The sequence below is a fragment of the Brassica napus genome, chromosome A1 (genome assembly GCF_020379485.1).
Source record: "Brassica napus cultivar Da-Ae chromosome A1, Da-Ae, whole genome shotgun sequence".
NCBI classification, from domain to species: Eukaryota; Viridiplantae; Streptophyta; class Magnoliopsida; order Brassicales; family Brassicaceae; genus Brassica; species Brassica napus.
The window spans coordinates 1,004,091-1,023,158 of NC_063434.1; the positions used below are offsets into that span (position 1 = coordinate 1,004,091).

At 34.9% G+C, this 19,068-nt stretch overlaps 3 protein-coding genes across 3 annotated transcripts; all 3 read right to left on the reverse strand.

Moving 5' to 3' along the window:
- Positions 1–748: 748 nt before the first annotated feature.
- On the reverse strand, positions 749–3,598 carry LOC125575900 (zinc finger BED domain-containing protein RICESLEEPER 2-like). Its single transcript, XM_048735118.1, has 4 exons — positions 2,337–3,598; positions 1,528–2,263; positions 1,073–1,400; positions 749–993 (listed from the first exon to the last, which is right to left on the reverse strand). Exons 1-4 carry the CDS (start codon positions 3,596–3,598, stop codon positions 911–913), a joined length of 2,409 nt encoding a protein of 802 aa, XP_048591075.1. The 3' UTR covers positions 749–910.
- A 2,965-nt stretch (positions 3,599–6,563) lies between these two features.
- Positions 6,564–9,252, reverse strand: LOC111215242 (patatin-like protein 1). Its single transcript, XM_048778101.1, has 8 exons — positions 9,147–9,252; positions 8,979–9,111; positions 8,563–8,744; positions 7,953–8,139; positions 7,659–7,820; positions 7,180–7,482; positions 6,909–7,084; positions 6,564–6,834 (listed from the first exon to the last, which is right to left on the reverse strand). Exons 2-8 carry the CDS (start codon positions 9,108–9,110, stop codon positions 6,759–6,761), a joined length of 1,218 nt encoding a protein of 405 aa, XP_048634058.1. The 5' UTR covers position 9,111; positions 9,147–9,252; the 3' UTR covers positions 6,564–6,758.
- A 1,555-nt stretch (positions 9,253–10,807) lies between these two features.
- On the reverse strand, positions 10,808–15,415 carry LOC106369686 (patatin-like protein 1). Its single transcript, XM_013809810.3, has 7 exons — positions 13,290–15,415; positions 12,881–13,062; positions 12,151–12,337; positions 11,874–12,035; positions 11,440–11,742; positions 11,183–11,358; positions 10,808–11,065 (listed from the first exon to the last, which is right to left on the reverse strand). The coding sequence occupies exons 1-7, from the start codon at positions 13,425–13,427 to the stop codon at positions 10,987–10,989; spliced, it is 1,227 nt and encodes a 408-aa protein (XP_013665264.1). The 5' UTR covers positions 13,428–15,415; the 3' UTR covers positions 10,808–10,986.
- Between the last annotated feature and the right edge of the window lie 3,653 nt (positions 15,416–19,068).

A 19,068-nucleotide genomic window follows, 5' to 3' on the forward strand; every position in this document is an offset into this window, starting at 1 on the left:
ATAGATCCTAACATGACTTATTTAGATTCAAGTAGACATACCTGGAGTTGTGATTCGAGGTAAGCTAAGACAATACCGGGAATGATCCCACGGACTCCACCACCATCGATGCTAAGGATCGTCACATGTTGTCCGTGGGAAGGAGAAAGATAGCATAATCTTCTTTCTGAAGAGAAAGCCATGATTATTATTTTTTTGTCTCCTAACCTCGTTTTTAATAATCTAAAAACAAAGCTTATTATGTCTTCTCGCTAAGTGATTAACTTCTCGTCCGGTTTTCAAGACGGAGATGGTTATAAATGTGGTGAAACACTGAGAACTACCGTTACGGATGAAACACAAACCCATATTTATAGAAAGAGATGTATATGTTAAAGCTAGGGATGGCAATTGGGCTCTCCCGTCCCGTCCCGTCCCGACCCTCTGCGGGCTTCTCTTCTGGCGGTACACGGCGGGACCGTCCCGCGCGGGACGCGGTCCTGAAATAGCTGACCAATCCCGTCCCGCGAAATGTGTAAGCCTTCGCGGGCTGTCCCGCGGGACGTCACAGAAAACACCATTCTAGCTGCTTCAAGCTGCTTCTGCTTCGAGCCATTACTTCAGCTGAACCGTGTTGTTTGAATTGGTCGTGTATAGGACTAGGGATGGCTTTTATACGACCATGCCTCTGTCTCTAGTCGTGCAGTTAGGATTATGGTGGTGTATTCGAGTAAGATTATAGTCGTGCAGCTGAACCGTGTTGTTTAAATGATTGCAAAGTCACTTTGTTGATAACAAAAAGAAAAGCAATTGGATTTTCATATTGTCTTAACCAAAACACCAATGTAATAAAGCCAAAAAAAACCCAAGCATTGTAGTCAAACAAATCCAAGAAATTGAAACAAAACAAAACAGCAAATCAATAAAAATATCAGACTTCCGCATCATCATTTTCTTCATTGGCAATGGAGTCAAAAGATGGTAATGTCTCCTCTGCAGGATCAATTTCGTCTTCTGTAAATTTTAAAAGTTGGAATTAATTAGTGTTTAAGATAATGATACTATACAAGTAATTATAATGTGAGATATTTACCATGTTCATAAGCCTCATATCCTTTGATCCAATTCCTAGTGCATATCAGAGCTTGCACATTTTTTGGGAGTAAACGGCTCCGGTATTTGTTAAGAACTCGCGATCCAATACTAAAGGAGGACTCTGAAGCCACTGTTGTGATAGGAATGCTGAGCAGATCACAAGCCATTGCAGCCAAATCACCATAACGATGAGTGTTAGTTTTCCAGAATTGGAGAATGTCCAAGCTCTCTAAACTATCAATGTCCAAAGGAGGTTCATCAAGATAAGCTTCTAGAGCTGTCTTTCCAGTAGCAGCTCCGTTGACTTTGCGAAATTTAAAGAATTCCTATGAATTATAGAAAAAAAACAAGAAACGATTTAAAAAAAAACCAGAAAGTTTATACTTTAAAAAAAAAAGAAACGATTTAAAAAAACAGAAAGTTGATACTTTAAAAACGATTTTAAATACTCACTTGGTAGTTTCCAAACAGTCCCATGGAACCTGCAGAAGTGACATTTTGTGGAACCGTCTCACGTGGCTCCGTAGACGGTGAGTTAGCCTTGGATTTTTTGTCGTAAGACTCGAACAAAATACTCAGCTTCTGGCGCAAGTTCTTCAACTTCACATCACGTGTACTCATGTCAAGCTTCCCTAAGCAACACTCCACAATTGAAAGCTTGAAACGTGGATCAAAGACTGCTGCCATTGCAAAAACACCACTAACTTCATCCCAATACTTATCAAATTTCTCTTTCATTGGTGGCACCATTTTTCGGACGATCTCATCCTCGCTGCACTCATTCATTTGAAGCCACTCATGGATGGACCAAACTTGATAAAAATACAAGTTCGAGGTGGGGTAATTAGCACCTGACATCAGTTTTGTGATCTCTGCGAAAGGGCACAAAAATTGGCATATCTTATCAGCTCGCGTCCATTCCTCAGCTGTAGGCGCCACTTTATAACCTCTCTTATCAAATGTCTCCAACTTAACAAAAGCTTTACGGAACTTGATGGCTCTTTCAAGCATAAAGTAAGTCGAGTTCCATCTTGTCTGCACATCCAAGATCAGACCCGCGTTTTCAGTTATGCCTGCAGCATTCACGCATTTTTCAAACAACTCTTCCCGCGCTTCCGATGCTAGCACATACTTAATACTCTCTCTAACTTTGTGCAAAGCGCCTCCAATAACCTTCAACCATCTTGCACTATCAGGTTAAGGATGTGAGCAGCACATCTGACATGAAAAATTCTCCTCCACATAACAAATCATCATTTAACAACAGCTGCGATTTGACTATGTCTTGCATCGAGTCATTACTTGAAGCATTATCCAATGTGATAGAGAAAACCTTCTTGTCGAGACCCCACTCTTGCAGCGACTCAAGAAGGTGAACCGCAACACTCATTCCGTTATGTGGTGGTGGTAGAGCACTAAATGACAGGATCTTGCTGTTCAACTTCCAATTCCGATCAATGTAATGTGCTGTCACACACATGTATCCTTCACGTTTCAGTGATGTCCACAAGTCGGAAGTGAAGGAGACTCGTCCAGGAAGACTCGCTAACTCACGTTTCAGTGTCTCTCTCTCGCTTTCATACAAACGATAAACATCTGATTTCGCCGTGTTTCGACAGATGAATTGGACATCAACATTCAAATACTTCCATGTCTCTCTCACTCTTTCATACTCCACGTAAGAGTATGGTAGATCATGCTGGACAATTGTCTTTGCTACCAACTGCCTAAACACAGTATGATCGTACTTGCGAGCTACTACTTTACCCTCGGTATTGAGTTGTTGCTGCCTTCCTCCATTCCTTGGGTACATTTTACATCTCCCTCGATGTCTCCTCAACCCACTTGTTCCATGCGAGTGAGAATACCACGCATACTCATTCTTGCAATGATTGCATACAGCTTTCAAATCTCCATTTGGTTTTTCAACCACAGTGAAATCCTTCCAAACGTCTGACCATTGCCTATTCTCCATCTCTTCCAAATTGATTTCAGCCTCATCCAACTCAACTTCTTCGAAATCATCATCAAAATCCGGTATATCCTCATCAATCTTCTTCTTATTCTTCTGCGACCGACTAGAGGAGCCCTTCTTTTTTCGCGCCTCACTAGACAAGGGCTGAGTTGATGCCTTTCTTCTTCCTCCCCTAATCAGGGCTTTCAACGGAACATTCTTCTGACTACGAGCCCGTGCGGACGAGCCACTACCACCATCCAGAGTGGATTGTAACATGGGCTTCCGCTTGGCTGTTCCATAAGTTGTTTGTCTGCGAGGCTTGGTTGATTGGGTTGGAGGTGTGATTTCAACATCAGATTCTTCTTCTGAATCGACCAGACTAATCAACTTTCTTTTCCGTGCTTGCTTCTTTCCATCATCAGCCTCATCAGCTCTCAGATCATTCATTTCTTCTTCTGCAGCAAGTCTGGCAATGAGTTGCTGAGTCCCCAAGTCACAGGTAGCTGGTGGCGAGTAGTCAGTATTCAAACTGAATTGCTCTTCTGAATCGTCTCTGGATGATCCCATCGTCTCTCACGTAGTCACGTACTCACGTTTCTAAGTTTGCTAGTTTTTTAGTTTTTTTATTCTAACTTACGGCTAGAGTCGTGACCTAAGTGGATGTAGGGTTTTTTTTAATTTGATCCCTATTTTTAATTAAATTTTGTAAAATTAGGAAACTTAAAAATTAAAACAATTCAAACAATATTCTCAAAGAACAATTCAAACAATATTCTCAAACATTCCCGAGTCCTAACTCCTAACTTCCTAAGTCAGTTCAAACAACATTCTCAAACAACAATTCAAACAACAGATCGAACAACATTCCCGAGTCCTACCTAAACCGTGACTCATATCTAAACAATGAGTTCCCCTATCTAAACCGTGATCCTAGCAATGCTTACTAGTTATCTGTAAGAAGCACTAACCCGAGGTCCTTTGGTTGTTATATCGAGACATCACTCCATATGCCAAGCATGCGTCCACAATATCTTCAAGAGTTCTCGCTTTGTTCCCCATCAAACTCAATGCAACAACAAAAACGTCTTTGGTGAGCTACTAAGTTACTTAGCTAGCTAAACGAGTAATGATACCACTACCTTTTTATCGGTGAAGAAGAGAAGCTACGGCTGCAGAGGAGTAGCTCCGGTGGTGGCTCGGTGAAGAAGAGAAGCTCCGGTGGTGGCTCCGTGAAGCAGAGAAACTCCGGTGGTGGCTCGGTGAAGAAGAGAAGCTACGATTGTGGCTCGGTGAAGAAGAGAAGCTACGGTTGTGGCTCCGTGAAGAAGAGAAGCTACGGCTGCAGAGGAGTAGTTCCGGTGGTGGCTCAGTGAAGAAGACAAGGTCCGGTGGTGGCTCCGTGAAGCAGAGAACCTCCGGTGGTGGCTTGGTGAAGAATAGAAGCTACACTGGTGGCTCAGTGAAGAAGAGAAGATCCGGTGGTGGCTCGGTGATAATCTACGGCATGCAGTGGTAGATCGATGTAGAAGAGAAGCTCCGGTGAGGCGGTGATGGAACGAGGAAGATGAACAGCTCCGGTGATGGAACGACGAGGAATAGAAACCTTCGATGCTGCAGCTCGAACGCGATTCGGTCACCAGAAGCACTGACGACGCCTCGTCGATCGGACATCGAACGGCCTTCGCCGGAGCTCCAGTTCGTCACACCATTATCGACGAAGCTCCATGCCTCCATCACTTTTCACTCTCTCTATCTTGTTTTGTTTTCAGGTGAGGAACACGAAGAAGTGTCTAGATGCGGTCCCAATGGGCTATCCCGCGGGTGATATGGGCCGTCCCGCAATGAACCCGGCACCGCGCAACCCCATGCCCGCAAGGCCCGCTAATTTGCGGGTTATGATTATATCGGCCCAAGCCCGCCCCAGACCAAGCCCTTACAAGCCCAGGCCCGCGGTCCAGTACATAAGTTGCCATCCCTAGTTAAAGCCACTCTAGTGTTGGATTTTTGTGTGAATCTAATGAGAGATTTCTTGATTTGGAAGTTACACTTAAGGTTACTTTATAGCATGTCACGTTACGCACATACTTCTATACTGTAAATGACAACTGTTTTTCCATAAAAACAGTTAATCGACATTCATTCACACAAATTATAAGCAAAAGTCACCTGAACATATATATATATATATATATATCAAAAAGATTTATATATAAAAATATCTAAAGATAATAATCCGCTATTTATGAACATTTCATCTTTAAGGGATCTTTTTATTCCTCAGTGCTCCAAAATTATGAACTCTTTGCTTAATTTATGTTATAAAAAATTGGGTTAACATCCTGAAATTGCTATTTTTGTTGTTTGAATCAGGGTGCTTAAACAAGTATATGTGAGATATTTTACCAATAGAACAAAGCAGAACTGGGTAATGAGATTGTCCAATAAAACATTTACGTGTAGAGACAACGAGAACCACACTTTTCAGGCAAATGTAACCGCTACACGAAACAATAAAACTTGCCTGAATTATGGATTTGGAATGGTTACGGTTAGTCATGAACTTTTTATGTATGCGTAATATCCTTTTTCCTCAGGAAATTTATATATAATCCAAAACTAGAGTTGCAAGTTGAAATAAATATTGGATATATCATTTATAAAAAAAATATTGGATATATCATACATCTATTTTTTCTAACAATATGATATATCATATATCAAGGGTAATAATTAGTAAAAAAAAAGTATTTGCTGCTTGCATAACTTTTACATAAAAATCAAAATACTAAGCAATAAAAGTCAAATTTTAATTTGAAGTCCAGGTTTTAAGAATATGTTTAAAGTAATGCATGCTGTTTATGAGTTTGAAATAGAGTTCAACTTTCGACAAATATATGATTTGTATATTTGGTGTTCTTGATCTGAGGATGTCTGGTTTGTTTTATATATACTTGATAGTATAATTGTCTATATGTTGAAGTTCAAGTGTTCAACAACCAAGTAATACATCGATTTCTTTTACAAAAAAAAAAGTAAAACATCGATTTTCAGTATTTTATTCTGTCCATGCCGTAGTACAAAATGCATACATGGTCCACGTTTGCGTGGGATATCCGGCCGTACGTCAAATGTTTTCGCGTTAATTACAAAAAGAAATACAAATTTAGTCTTAATCATTCGATATTACCTTACCCACCCACGCCCTCCTATGCAATTCTTCACGTATCTAGTTTCCTTTAGTTGACCTTTTAATTTTTTAATTAGTACCTAATTAATTTTATGATAAAATAAGTGATTCATACTCTTTGGCGTGTAATATACATATATGAGTTTTCTTATGACCGTTTTAATAGATACGATTAATTAATAGCTTTGGCATATGACATTTATATATGAGTTTTCTTATGAATGTTTATTTTTTGGTCACGGGTCATGAAGGGGTCAAGTTCTTGAACACTGAACATCCCTTAAGAAAGTTACAGTTTTTGTACGGATTATATATAAAATCATAGAGTAGTCAATTTTGATATTGGTTGAACAATATGAAAGCAATGTAATTTCATCATAGAGAAGAAAAACACATGAGCAAAGGATAATCAAAGTTGTCTTATACAGTAAACCTATTCATAATTACTACTATTAATTTTATCTTTACTATTATTTGTAAAGCAAATTATTCTTTATGCAACTAATCACAACAAAAGCACGAGCGATCGTCAAGTTGCATTCAACTTGATGAAACTTTATGCATTGCGTCGCTTTGCATCCTTAATTTCCTTTCATCTGAGAGAATTTTCGCAAACCTGCATTTTAACCATTACTCAAACGATGCGATGACAATTGATCCAAGAATCGATCAACAAAATTTGAAATTTACCTCTTGAGTTCTTGATCATTGGTGACATTTCCAGGGACAGGTTCATATACACCAGTGTCGATGTTCATCTGCACAACTCTGTTTTTCAGCATCTTCTCTCCAATTATCACAAGATTCTCTAAATTGGATTTCGTTGCTAGGTCCATAGAGCTTGCATCTCCTTTCAATGTATCATCCTGCAAACAATTTACGCATAAAAATTGCGTAAATTAAATGATTAGTAACAAATTGTAATTTATGTTCATGTGTCGTTTTCATGTGTCGTTCTCACATCAATTCTGAGATACTTGTCCTCGGATTGTCGGGCTTTGAACACAACAGAACTGTGGAAATCAACTATGTCGCGGCTTGATTCCATGGTAATGTCTAATATAGGAGTAGATCCATTGTCATATAACCAAGATATGATTCCCCATTTTGCAGCCTCTCTTGCGCTATACTTCTTCGCCTTTTGTGCAGACCCTGTTCCTATCGACACAACGAGAAACTTGTTGTAACCTAATGGCTTGAGCTCACCCATGTCAGGATTATCATTCACAATCTGCTTAGTGACAGCTGTCATGGCCAGCAGAGTCTATAGCAAAACCAAACACAATAAAATTAGTTGCTTGTCTTAACACTTACCTGACTAAATACTCTCCAAATCTTCAAAATCAAACCTAATTAATAAAGTAAAAAGCGTTTTTCTTTTTTGCATTCTTCTCTGATTTTTTTTTCAGTATCTAGAAACTGCTAAGGTTGTGTGTTTACCGGATTATTAGCAGTAACACCGCCATCAACTAGGTGAAACTCAGACGTCTTGCCTTGAATATCTTCATTTTGAAAGTAATGAGGAGGAAAGTAAGTAGGAGCAGCCGATGTTCCAATGCATATGTCTGATATCTTGACGTCCAAGCTAGGGTCAACCAATGCCTTCAGCAACGTTACAAAGAAAATTAACTATTACTGTTAGCTACTTAGCTTGATGTTGATGAAACAATAACTTTTGATTATATAGTTTATAACTTTATATACGTGTTATGTTAAGAAGAGAGATGAAATTACCTGGTAAGAGGAGAAGATGGTGGGTTGTAGTTTCTTCATGTCGAAGGTAGGTATGACAACGTTTGTGATTGTCTGGTGAAGTCTTGTCTCTCCAAGAAGATTATTTAGTAGAGTTCGTAGATACACTCCATCGTATTTTGGACCAGACAAAAGCTTTGGAAGTTTAGGTAAGAGAGCAGCCAATCCTCTGCATTATTCACTAGAATGTCTTTTATATATCTCAACGTGGAATTTTATATAAATGACAAGTGTTCTAGAAAAATGAAATAAAATTTCCAAAATTATCTTTCTTTGTGTTTTATTTTATAAAAGTTACAAGCTTTTTAACACGTTTACGTTGAAATTTACAACATACAGTGTTTTTTTTTTATTTTAATTACATTGTCCCAGTACTTGTTGTCAACTTGTCATATATCATTGTAAACTGTAAAATATAAACGGCAATGTAAAGTACAACGATTATCTTCTATTTGTGTTTTTATTTATTTTTATTTCGTAAAGAACCTCCGATATATATTTTTTAATACGTTGAGAATACCTATACGTTTTTTAAGCTGTAAAATTTATGATTGGCGTTTGTGATATATATAATTGTATATTATTTGCTTACCCGGGCTGTGGAAATATTTTGGGAGAATGTTGAAGATAAAACGGAACAATGTCCTTGGCCGCGAAACGAGGACGTCCGGTCTCGTCTGGTACAGTTAACATGGCCGTCATGAGGCCACCGGTGCTAGTTCCGGCTACCACGTCGAAGTAATCTGCTAGCCTCATGTCTTCTCCATCGAGGGCCTTACCGGCAAAATTGAACAATATAAGGTATATGAATAGCTCGAAAATATAACCAGAAAAAAGGAATTTTATAGTTGAACTATCTTGGAAGTAATCTATATAATTTTTATTCTGCTGGTTATATGTTTGAAAATTATGTAGTTAATTGAACTATCTATATATTAAATATATGTAATATGGCATATATATTTGAAAAAAGAAAAAAACAAGCATAACATATAATCAATTACAAACCTGAAGCTGCTCTTCTAGATACGCAAGGATCACTCCGACCATAATTCCTCTGACTCCACCGCCGTCGAGACTGAGGATGGTTACGAGTGATCCGCGAGACGGCGGTTTGTTTTTCTTGCAGGACGAGTGCATGATAGATGAACGATCTTATTTATTAAAAAGAAGAAGATTATAAATCAAATTTGGTGAATATTTCGGACGTGAAGATCGATGCGTCGATGCCTATGTCTTTTCTTGTATGTTTGTGTGTATATATATATATATATATAAATGCAATTTTTTTTGTTTGAAACTAACATGCAATTTTACGTGTCAAGGATTCTAAGAAATAATTTTATTTGGTCAGACTTTTCTTCATAAATTTCGAGCTAATCAGGCTTGTAGTTCATTTTTTTTTGAATAAGATAATTTGAATACAATTTTCAGTTTCATCGAGCTTGACCTGTCTTAAGTTTAACTTACGGGAAGTAACTGCATATATAAATCTTAATCAAGATTCGGATATTTGCTTTTGTGGACTTTGCATTAAAGAGTCAGCCAACGAATTCTGCATCCAAAACTTCAAAACTGAATTTGGATTTTTTTTGGATTTGATACGACACATCTTTCCTCTCGGTCCACTATCCGGACTTATTTTAAAGGCATCTGTCAATTTGTTGAGAAGATGATCTCAAAATTAGCTTTTTGTTGTTTTCCTTTTTCCAGCAATATTTTCTTCTCATGTTCATCAAATTCAAACTTTAATTTTATAATGAATGATTATTTCAAAAAATTTATTCATTTGATTGGAAATTAAATGTTAAGAATCATGACTAGTGATTTATTTGATTTTCTTCAAGCTTAGTTAGTCATGATTCTTACAACAACAAAATTATTCAAACCAAAAATCGCATTATCATAGTTCTTTGTTAGGAGAGATGGCTGAGTAAAACACACACAAAGATGGCCGAGTAAACACACATAAAAAATAGCCGAGTAAACACACAAAAAGATGGCCAACTAAACACACACAAAGATCATATCATATATTAGTCGTCTTCCCATATTATTGTTTATAACGATCAGTTTGATGGATCTTTAATCATTTTCTCGCTTCTTATTCTCCTTTCATCAGATAGAATTTTCGCAAATCTGCATTACCAAATTGATATCAGACATCAAACAATAAGACGCACAAAAAAAAACAAATCAACATCAAACAATGAGATTACTTGCAATCCAAGAAACACATTAACAAAAATTTGCAAGTTCTTTGGAATAAGAAAACATATAGTTCATTTAATTTTCAGTGACATCGAGCTTGAGCTTTCATAAGCTTAATTAGTTTACGAGAAATAATTCCAATATATAATTTTAGATCCTAATATAAATACTTTATGTTGTGGACTTTGCATGTGCCAACAAATTTTGCATCCAGAACTTCATAACTGAATTTGGATTTTTGGGATTTAGTACGACACATTTCTCCTCTCGATCCACTATCCGGACTTGTTTTAAAGGCATCTGTCAATTCATTGAGAAAATGATCTTTTGTGGTTTTCCTTTTTTCAGCAGTATTTTCTTCTTCTGTTTCATCAAATTTCAACTTTACTTCTATAATTGTTGATTTAAAAAAAAAAAATATAATTCATTTGACTGGAATAAATGTCATGAATCATGCGTAGTGACTTATTTGGTTTGCTTCAAGCTTAGTTAGCCTTTTATACTAAAATGAAATAGCCAATATTATAAGTCCAGTGAGCTTCTCGGTTTAGAGATAGCTTTGTGGTACTGAACCATAAAAACTTAATTATTTTAGAGATAACAAATATTCAACTTGTTGAAAGAAAAGTACAAAAAAATGTTCAATTAAAAAAAATCACATTATTCATAGATCTTTGTTAAGAGAGATGGCCGAGTAATCACACAAAAGATGGCCGAGTAATCACACACAAAAGATAGCCGAGTATCACACACACACAAAGATCATTTTCATATATCTCTGTCTTCCACATATTATTCATTAGGATCAGTTTGATGGATCTTGAACCATTGTTTGGCTTCTCATTCTCCTTAATCTTCTTTCATCAGATAGAATTTTCGCAAATCTGCATTACCAAATTGATATCACACATCAAACACTAAGATCCACCAAAAACAAATAAGATTACTTACGACTCAAGTCATAAAACGAAAATTTGGAGGTTTTTAAAGTTTTAGATTACCTTTTGAGTTCTTCCTCATTGGTGATATTTTCAGTAATGGGTTCATAGACACCAGTGTCGATATTCATATGCATGACTCTGTTTTTCAGCACCTTCTCTCCAATCTTCACAAGATTCTCCAAGTTAGATTTTGTTGCTAGATCCATCGAACTTACATCTCCTTCCAGTGTATCATCCTACAATTAAGCGCACACATACGAATTCACATAAAGTAAACGATCAGTGGCAATTTTTGATATATATGTCATGGCTCTTACGTCGATTCTGAGGTACTTGTCCTCTGATTGGAGGGCTTTGAACAAAACCGAGCTATGGAAATGGATCATGTCACGGCCTGAATCCGAGACCATGTCTAATATCGGAGTAGATCCATCGTTATATAACCAGGATATGATTCCCCATTTTGCTGCCTTTTTTGCACTATACTTCTCCTCGTTTTTTGAAGACCCTGTCCCTATCGATATAACAAGGAACTTATCGTAACCTAGTGGCTTAAGCTTACCCATATCAGGATTGTTCTTCAGAATCTGCTTAGTAACAGCAGTCATGGCCACCAAAGTCTATACAAAAAACACAAATACAAAATTAATTAAATGATCTTGATAAAGATATTGATAACACTCTTTTCATTGTCAATTTATTTTAAAATGTAATTTGTGAACATTCACATTGTTATAGGATTGTTTTATACCGGGTTATTAGCCGTGACCGCGCCATCAACGAGGTTAAACTCAGTCGTCTTGCCTTGACTATCTTCATTAGAAAAGTAATGAGGAGGAAAGAAAGTGGGAGCAGCCGATGTGCCAAGACATATGTCTGATATCTTGACATCCAAGCTAGGGTCAACCAATGCCTTCAACAACACGGTGCAAGGAAATTTAACTATTACCGTTAGATTGAGCTATATGAAATAAGACCGTTAGATTCTAGGCAATATGTGTGATTGAGAGAGATGGAGAGGAAATTACCTGGTAAGAGGAGAAGATGGTGGGTTGGAGTTTCTTCATGTCGAAGGTAGGGATGACAACATTTGTGACTGTCTGGTGAAGTTTTGTCTCTCCAAGAAGCTTACTTAGTAGCTTACGTAGATACTTTCCGCTGTACTTTGGACCAGACAGAAGCTTTGGAAGCTTAGGTAACAGAGCAGCCAAGCCTCTGCATTTAGAATGACTTTTAATTGCCACATGGAATCATAGTATATGCTCACTAAAGGAAAAAAAATCATTTGTAGAGTGCAATCAAGCCGTATAATGTTGTCATTATGTTATGATCTGAGTATTTGCATTTTGTTACAAACACAAAGAAAACAATTCATTTGTCCACAAGCAGATGATTACTTAGGGCCCATTTATTCTATAATGATAAATCATTCATATGTTTTGTATGTTATGCGTATTGCCAAAGAGGATTAAAGAAGTTTAAGTATGAATGAAAGTAAGTTTGTGTTCAAAGAAAAGATAAATCATTCATATATTATTGTTTGTTTGATAAAGTTTATTATTAGATTTTCCATTTTATAATGAGCTAAATCTATTGTTGGTTTGACTACGTAATTAATTTTTTTTTATGTGTATATCCTTAATTTATTGCTTTCTTTACCAAAATAATTGGTTAAAAGAAACATAGAATTTACTCATTTGGCATTTTTAATACTCATTGCCAATCTGTAACTAATATGCATAACTATTGTTTTCTTACTCGGGCTGTGGAAATATTTTGGGACAATGTTCAAGGTAAAAAGGAACAATGTCCTTGGCCGCTAATTGAGGCCGTCCATTCTTGCCCGGTACAGTTAACATGGCAGTCATGAGACCACCGGTACTAGTCCCTGATACCACGTCGAAATAATCAGCTAGTCTCACGTCTTCTCCATCGATCTCCTATATACATATAATAGTTAATGATACTACCATCTTTTGAGAAAATGTTAAAATATTCACATCTATAACTAATCGCATCTAGAGTTTACATTTTAACCGGGATAAAATAACCATGTTTATGATCACACTATTTACCGTCAGATATATGCTCAAAGATATATATATAGAATATCGGGTACATATGATATAACCTGAAGTTTTTTTTTTTTGAGAAAGGGCTTTATAACCTGAAGTTGTTTTTCTAGATAAGCAAGGATGACTCCGGCAATGATTCCTCGAACCCCGCCGCCGTCGAGGCTGAGGATTGTTACGAGTTTTCCCCATGAAGGCGGTTTGTTTTTCTTACAGGACGAGCCATCTTCCATGATAGCTGATCGATATCTTTTAAGGTAGAGGATAATAATTCTGATTTTTTTTGTATAAGATTGTTGCAACTGTATATTTGATATGCTTTCTCGTATAGGTATAAATACACAAATTTACGTGTAGGATATTTTCAAAGACACATAATTTATTTGGTGAGACTTTTTCTTCATACATTTCGTGCAATTCTTCAGACATTTCGTGCAATTCATGATTGTAGTTTGTATATTCTTTTGGGGATTGTATTGTTTAATGTAATTTAGAGACTGTCAGTGTCGAGCTTGAGCTGTCATAAGCTTAATTTACGAGTAAATATTGTAATAGATAATGCTAAGTAAGACCGAATATTGTTTTTGTGGACTTTCCAATAAAAAATAGTTACCAAGATTTAAAACTCAATTATTTGATTCTTTAATAATTGAGTCCCGTACTTTTGGATTTGTTAGTAGTACACATCTCCCTGCCTGTCCAGACTTGTTCTGACCATACCTGTCATATAATCTGGACTTGATTCTCTGAATTACTTCTAAAACTAATTTTATAACCAATTTGATTTAGCAAAGATATATTAAGTTCATATTTCTCCACTTCCCTGGTTTGCTTTAGGCTTGATTTGCTAGCTTTATAAATAAGAAAAAATGTAAAATCTTTTCTATTTCTTTTATTTAACATTCTTCAATCCATAATCAGATTGGTCAAAAGTCAAAAACATTCGACACAACAAACCTAGCAAAGCATTTGGTTCATATCCGGTTTGATTTATAAACAATGTCGGTTGAGATTGCTGGTTATCTTCACTTACACGTGTATTCCAAATTATCCAATTTTAAATTGGGCTTCATCATTATTTGGGCCTAAATGTTGTCGGCTAATTAAGGGCCTATAAATATGAAAATGGGCATGATCCACTAGTCCACTTTGTACGTTCTTTTTGTAATTACGTTTGCTAACTATGAAACTGTTTTTTTTTTTTTTTGTCAAAGGCTAACTATGAAACTGTTAAAAGGACTAGTGATCATTATAAGTGTACTAATCGCACTTTGCGATTTAAGGGAAGCTGACGTTGACCAATGACCACTGTACTCTTTCCTTATCTTTGGCTGTTCAATCACACCGAGGCATTACAGCTTTATGATAAAGATGTAACTTCCTTCCTTCATTTATTTCCAAGTAGTTTATAACCATTTGTTCAATTATTTAATGATTATCCACCATGTCATAATTACTTTATTTTATATGACATGGTCATAATTACTTTATTAAATTCTCAAATTGTATAAAGAATAAACACATTAACAAAAAGGACCTTAAAAAACAGATACCAAACATTCTTTGGGCATAATGATAGAAAACAAACAATTTTTGAAAAAATATGTGATCAAAATAACATATTGGGTCATTCACAAAAAAAATACATATACATGTGTATATTTAGGTTTTGGCATGTAATTTCACTTGCATGCGTTCATAAGTGATAGTGAACATGCGATATACCACGTACGCTAGCCCTAAATGGACCCTATTCACTTGTCTTATTGGACCACAATATTACTTATCAAAAGGGAGAAAAAATTGACCAATCATTGAAAACTTGGGGACCGATCAATGGAAATGAGCTAATTTTATGTGTATAAATGTGGCAAGAAGAGAAAAAAGGAGCTATATATAGGTCCAAAATGTTAACTTATATGAGATTACAAAATTCACAAGAGCAAGTTTATGTTTTAGTTGTGTTAAGATCCTCTCATGAAATGTCATGGTTGTACGTTGCTATCAGCACCACATAGGTCCATTAATGGCATGTGATGGGAAAAGGCTAGATGATCATAGAGGCAAACAGTTATGTGGCATCTAATATATTTATTACGTCAAACTAAATAGCATGTTATGATCATACAAGAATGATTATAATAAACTGATTATGTTTTATTTAATTTTATTGATACTCAAAAATTTTGAATTATATTTTGTATAAAGCAAAAACAAGATGATATATGTATTGGAAAGAGTCCTCGAACTTTTTATCAAACAAATGCAGAGTTTTGTTGAACTTTGGTTTCAAATGTGTAGATGTTATCGTTTAATGTTATAGATTTATAGTACAATGCTACAATGTGATAGAAACTGATGGTTTACTTTTGCATCCTCTAGTCGGTCAATGTCACGAGCCTAACTTGTCTATGAGTCGAATTCTCATGTGAGAGATGAATATGTGGACTAATAACTAATAACACCATCGAGAAACAGACAGCATAGTTAGCATGCGTCATAATATCGAAGGTGTTGGATTCGAGTCGTGTATAGAAGATTGAAGACTTTCGAGTAGTAATTGGGTTTGATGAGTAGTAGTATAACTTTACATTAGAACTTTGTTATTCATAAAAAATTGATCATTACTTGTCTTACAATGTTCAGTTTGTAGTGGTAATAATTCTAATCATTAAATGAGTTGTTCTTGTTCTCGTCTCGGATGAATATGTTAAGAGCATCTTTAACGCTAGATTCTTAACATAAATTTCAAAAATAAAATAAAATTAATTAATAAAAAGGTATGAAAGAGAAAGGAAAACGGTTCTAAAACAACCACCGTAAAAGAAGGTTTCGAAACATACATATGTCAAATATGTCAGTTGGTTATTGTTTTTACTTTTTACAAGAGAATAAAAAATAAATAAAGTATTATAATATTAATATTTTTTTTTTTTAGTAATTCTTATTGGTTCCTAACGTTAAAGATGTTCTTGCTACTTCTTCTATTGCTGTCAAATTAAAATATCTACTTTTCATATAATCTAAATTAAAATTGGGAATGGGTACATGATATGTAACATTATTACATCTATAAGATTTGCAATATATTATTTAAAAAAGCAAATATTTTCAAATAAAAGAATAATAATCTTGTCACTTATGGAAGACTACTGCAAACAAATCTATTCATTTTGGATTCATTCATAGTAATTCACTTTACGTTGAGAATGGTCCATAGAAGGAAATATGACAAAAGAAATTTGTCTAAAATGTTTATTAATTAAATTCCGAAAAATTCTTGTTTCGATATTACATATTGGGGAATGAATGACGTCGACCTTTTGTGATGTAAATGCGAACAGGAATTTTATATCATTGTTTTTCCAATTTGAAGGAAAAATATAAATAAACACAGTTTTTTTCGTCGCCATTTGTATAGTAGCTGACCATAATATTTATTATAAAATTCTAATATAATTCATGTTTTACGTCTTTGATCGTTGGGTTAAGTCTAGGCCCAGGGACCACAGTGTCTGGGTCCAGCCCAAAAGTAAAGCAGAGTAAGAAAAAAAAAACGGAAAAAAAAAGCAAAAGGGTATTATTTATGTTCAGTTTTGGAGTTCGGACCATTTGTTTATAGATTGATGCATTACCTTCATATTTTTGTAAAATTGAGATATCTCATTACATTGATTTGGTTATTAATTTTGCATTTATATACCATTTCAGATGGAATGTTCAAGTTTATGATTGATGCAATATATAGTAGAATTTATTGCAATAAATATGTTATAAGTTTTCTATACCCCAATATTTCTAACTACAGTTTTAATCTTTTTTTTTGTCACTGAACTACAGTTTACATCTTTATATGATACATTTTCCGTTCTCGTCACAGTGTTTTCAGCTGGATGTAAAAGGTGCACTGTTGTAATATGTGTTGGGGTAAATAAAAAACCTTAATATATAAAGAAGAGGAAATAATGATTTGGATGGCTGAGACGCATGCCTTACATTGTATTATCGCTCTTTACGATTGAATGGTGCACGTTCGAGTAGTTTTTTTCTTAGTTACATGTGCATTCACTAAACATTTTTCTAATTACTAGGAATTTTTTATTGTTAGATCACTGGGTTACATTCTAACTTGATACTCGATCGGTATTCGTGGCTAATTATTTTGTGTTTTATCCTAGCTAGGTATAGTCAAATCATATATATACGAAATTATTTTGATATGATTCTTCTGATATGAAAAATAGATTGTTTCACTAGAGTGTAATAACATGGAAGAAAGTTGAATTCCGTAACTATGTACTGTTTGCATGCATAGAGTATGGCTTATGGGACCCTGCCCACTAGAGAAATGGAAGTATGAGTTAAAAAGCTAAGTTTTGCTAAGCTTTGTCACGTGCTAATGCTGCTTTAGTAGAATCAGCCAAAGTAGTATCATTAAATCCCGTTTCATAATGTATACCTAATCCACCGTTTCTTTTCTCGTCGCTAAATATTAATACAACTAATAACATGCATGTTAGTTGATTAAAGTAATCAATTGTATCGATGGTGTAATACTACCACGCCTAAGCCTCGGCAAATGCAATCTCTAGACTCTACATATCTTAAAATTTTCCCATTGTTGAAATAATAATTGTAATCACCTTTAAGTATTTTTTCCTTTTTCCTTGGTGTGACATTACCACTTTAATAGAGCTTTCTTTTTGATCTCAGGACCCAACATGTTCCATCTAAATCTGGTTTTGAGCATGATTTGTTTTAAGAGTTTGTTAGCAAATGCTTATAAAAAACTTCAAGTAATTAGTAATCAGAAAAAAAAGTTGTTTCTTTTTTGTTACAAAGAAATTATAATTTTTTTCTGTCCTGAAACGTTTTTCAAGGATACTTAAATTTGCATAAGTGAATATCCAAAACACTGTCAATGGGAATGACAGATCAATCTTTACTCTTTGATTTCACATTATCTTAATTACTTCCTTTTATGTGGATCACTCGATTTGACAGCAGAGTAAAGGAGAAATGAAAATCAAATGTTAAAAAGGCATTACAAGTGAGATGTCAGCATCTCTCTGAGTTTCTTACTTTATTAGTATTTTTCTTTTAACATCATAATTAACAAGCACGTTATCTTTGCTTTCTCTAAAAGGTATCAGAATTTAACTCTGCAGAAACACACTAGTGTTTAAGTACAGCCTGCATAATTGATAATTGATTACAAAACAAAAAACTTATATGGTTTAATATAGTCCCTAATCAATTGGTTATTTATAAGCTCCACTTAAGCTAATCAACAAATGTGAGATTGATATATGGTATGACTTGATATATGATATCTTAGATTTAGAAATGCATCTAGAATTTGTTTATATTCCGAGTGACAGCTTTGAACTACTACTTGTATCAGAATACTAGTGACCAATATTTTTGACATTTCCATAGAATTTTCACAAGATATTATCATATCACACGGTGTAAACGCAAAACAAAAAGCTGGAAACCACCAAAGTACTCCACTATTTTTTTATTGATAATTGCTTGGAACATGTTCAAATTTCATAAAATCATTGGAGTAACTTTTTTTGTATATAAAAAATTACTATTCAGTTCTGTTTTGAAGCAGTACTAAAAGGACAAAAGGATTTACAAAATTTCCAAAAGATCGCTTCACTAATTATATTACAGTACGAGTAAATAATACTGACAAAAAATTATAATTAGATAATTTGGTTCTTCCATTTTAAGACTGTTTTATTATTTAATTTCTTAAAAATTCGAGTGAAATAAAATAGTAGTATTAACTTCTTTAAATGAAAAGATTGAGAGAAAATGAAAGCAGCAAGCCACTAAATACCAAATTTTAATTAAATAAACAGA

What these genes read in the sequence shown, in the direction of transcription:
- LOC125575900 (XM_048735118.1), bottom strand. Translation starts at nt 3,598, where the DNA reads ATGGGATCATCCAGAGACGATTCAGAAGAGCAATTCAGTTTGAATACT. An exon ending in GACTGTTTGGAAACTACCAA is followed by an intron (nt 1,401 to 1,527) that starts GTGAGTATTTAA and finishes TATAATTCATAG; the next exon opens with GAATTCTTTAAATTTCGCAA. An exon ending in ATATGAGGCTTATGAACATG is followed by an intron (nt 994 to 1,072) that starts GTAAATATCTCA and finishes TAAAATTTACAG; the next exon opens with AAGACGAAATTGATCCTGCA.
- LOC106369686 (XM_013809810.3), bottom strand. Translation starts at nt 13,427, where the DNA reads ATGGAAGATGGCTCGTCCTGTAAGAAAAACAAACCGCCTTCATGGGGA. An exon ending in AAAATATTTCCACAGCCCGA is followed by an intron (nt 12,338 to 12,880) that starts GTAAGAAAACAA and finishes TTCTAAATGCAG; the next exon opens with AGGCTTGGCTGCTCTGTTAC. An exon ending in CGGTCACGGCTAATAACCCG is followed by an intron (nt 11,743 to 11,873) that starts GTATAAAACAAT and finishes TTTTTTGTATAG; the next exon opens with ACTTTGGTGGCCATGACTGC.
- LOC111215242 (XM_048778101.1), bottom strand. Translation starts at nt 9,110, where the DNA reads ATGCACTCGTCCTGCAAGAAAAACAAACCGCCGTCTCGCGGATCACTC. An exon ending in GTGTTACTGCTAATAATCCG is followed by an intron (nt 7,483 to 7,658) that starts GTAAACACACAA and finishes GTTTTGCTATAG; the next exon opens with ACTCTGCTGGCCATGACAGC. An exon ending in AATGATCAAGAACTCAAGAG is followed by an intron (nt 6,835 to 6,908) that starts GTAAATTTCAAA and finishes GTTAAAATGCAG; the next exon opens with GTTTGCGAAAATTCTCTCAG.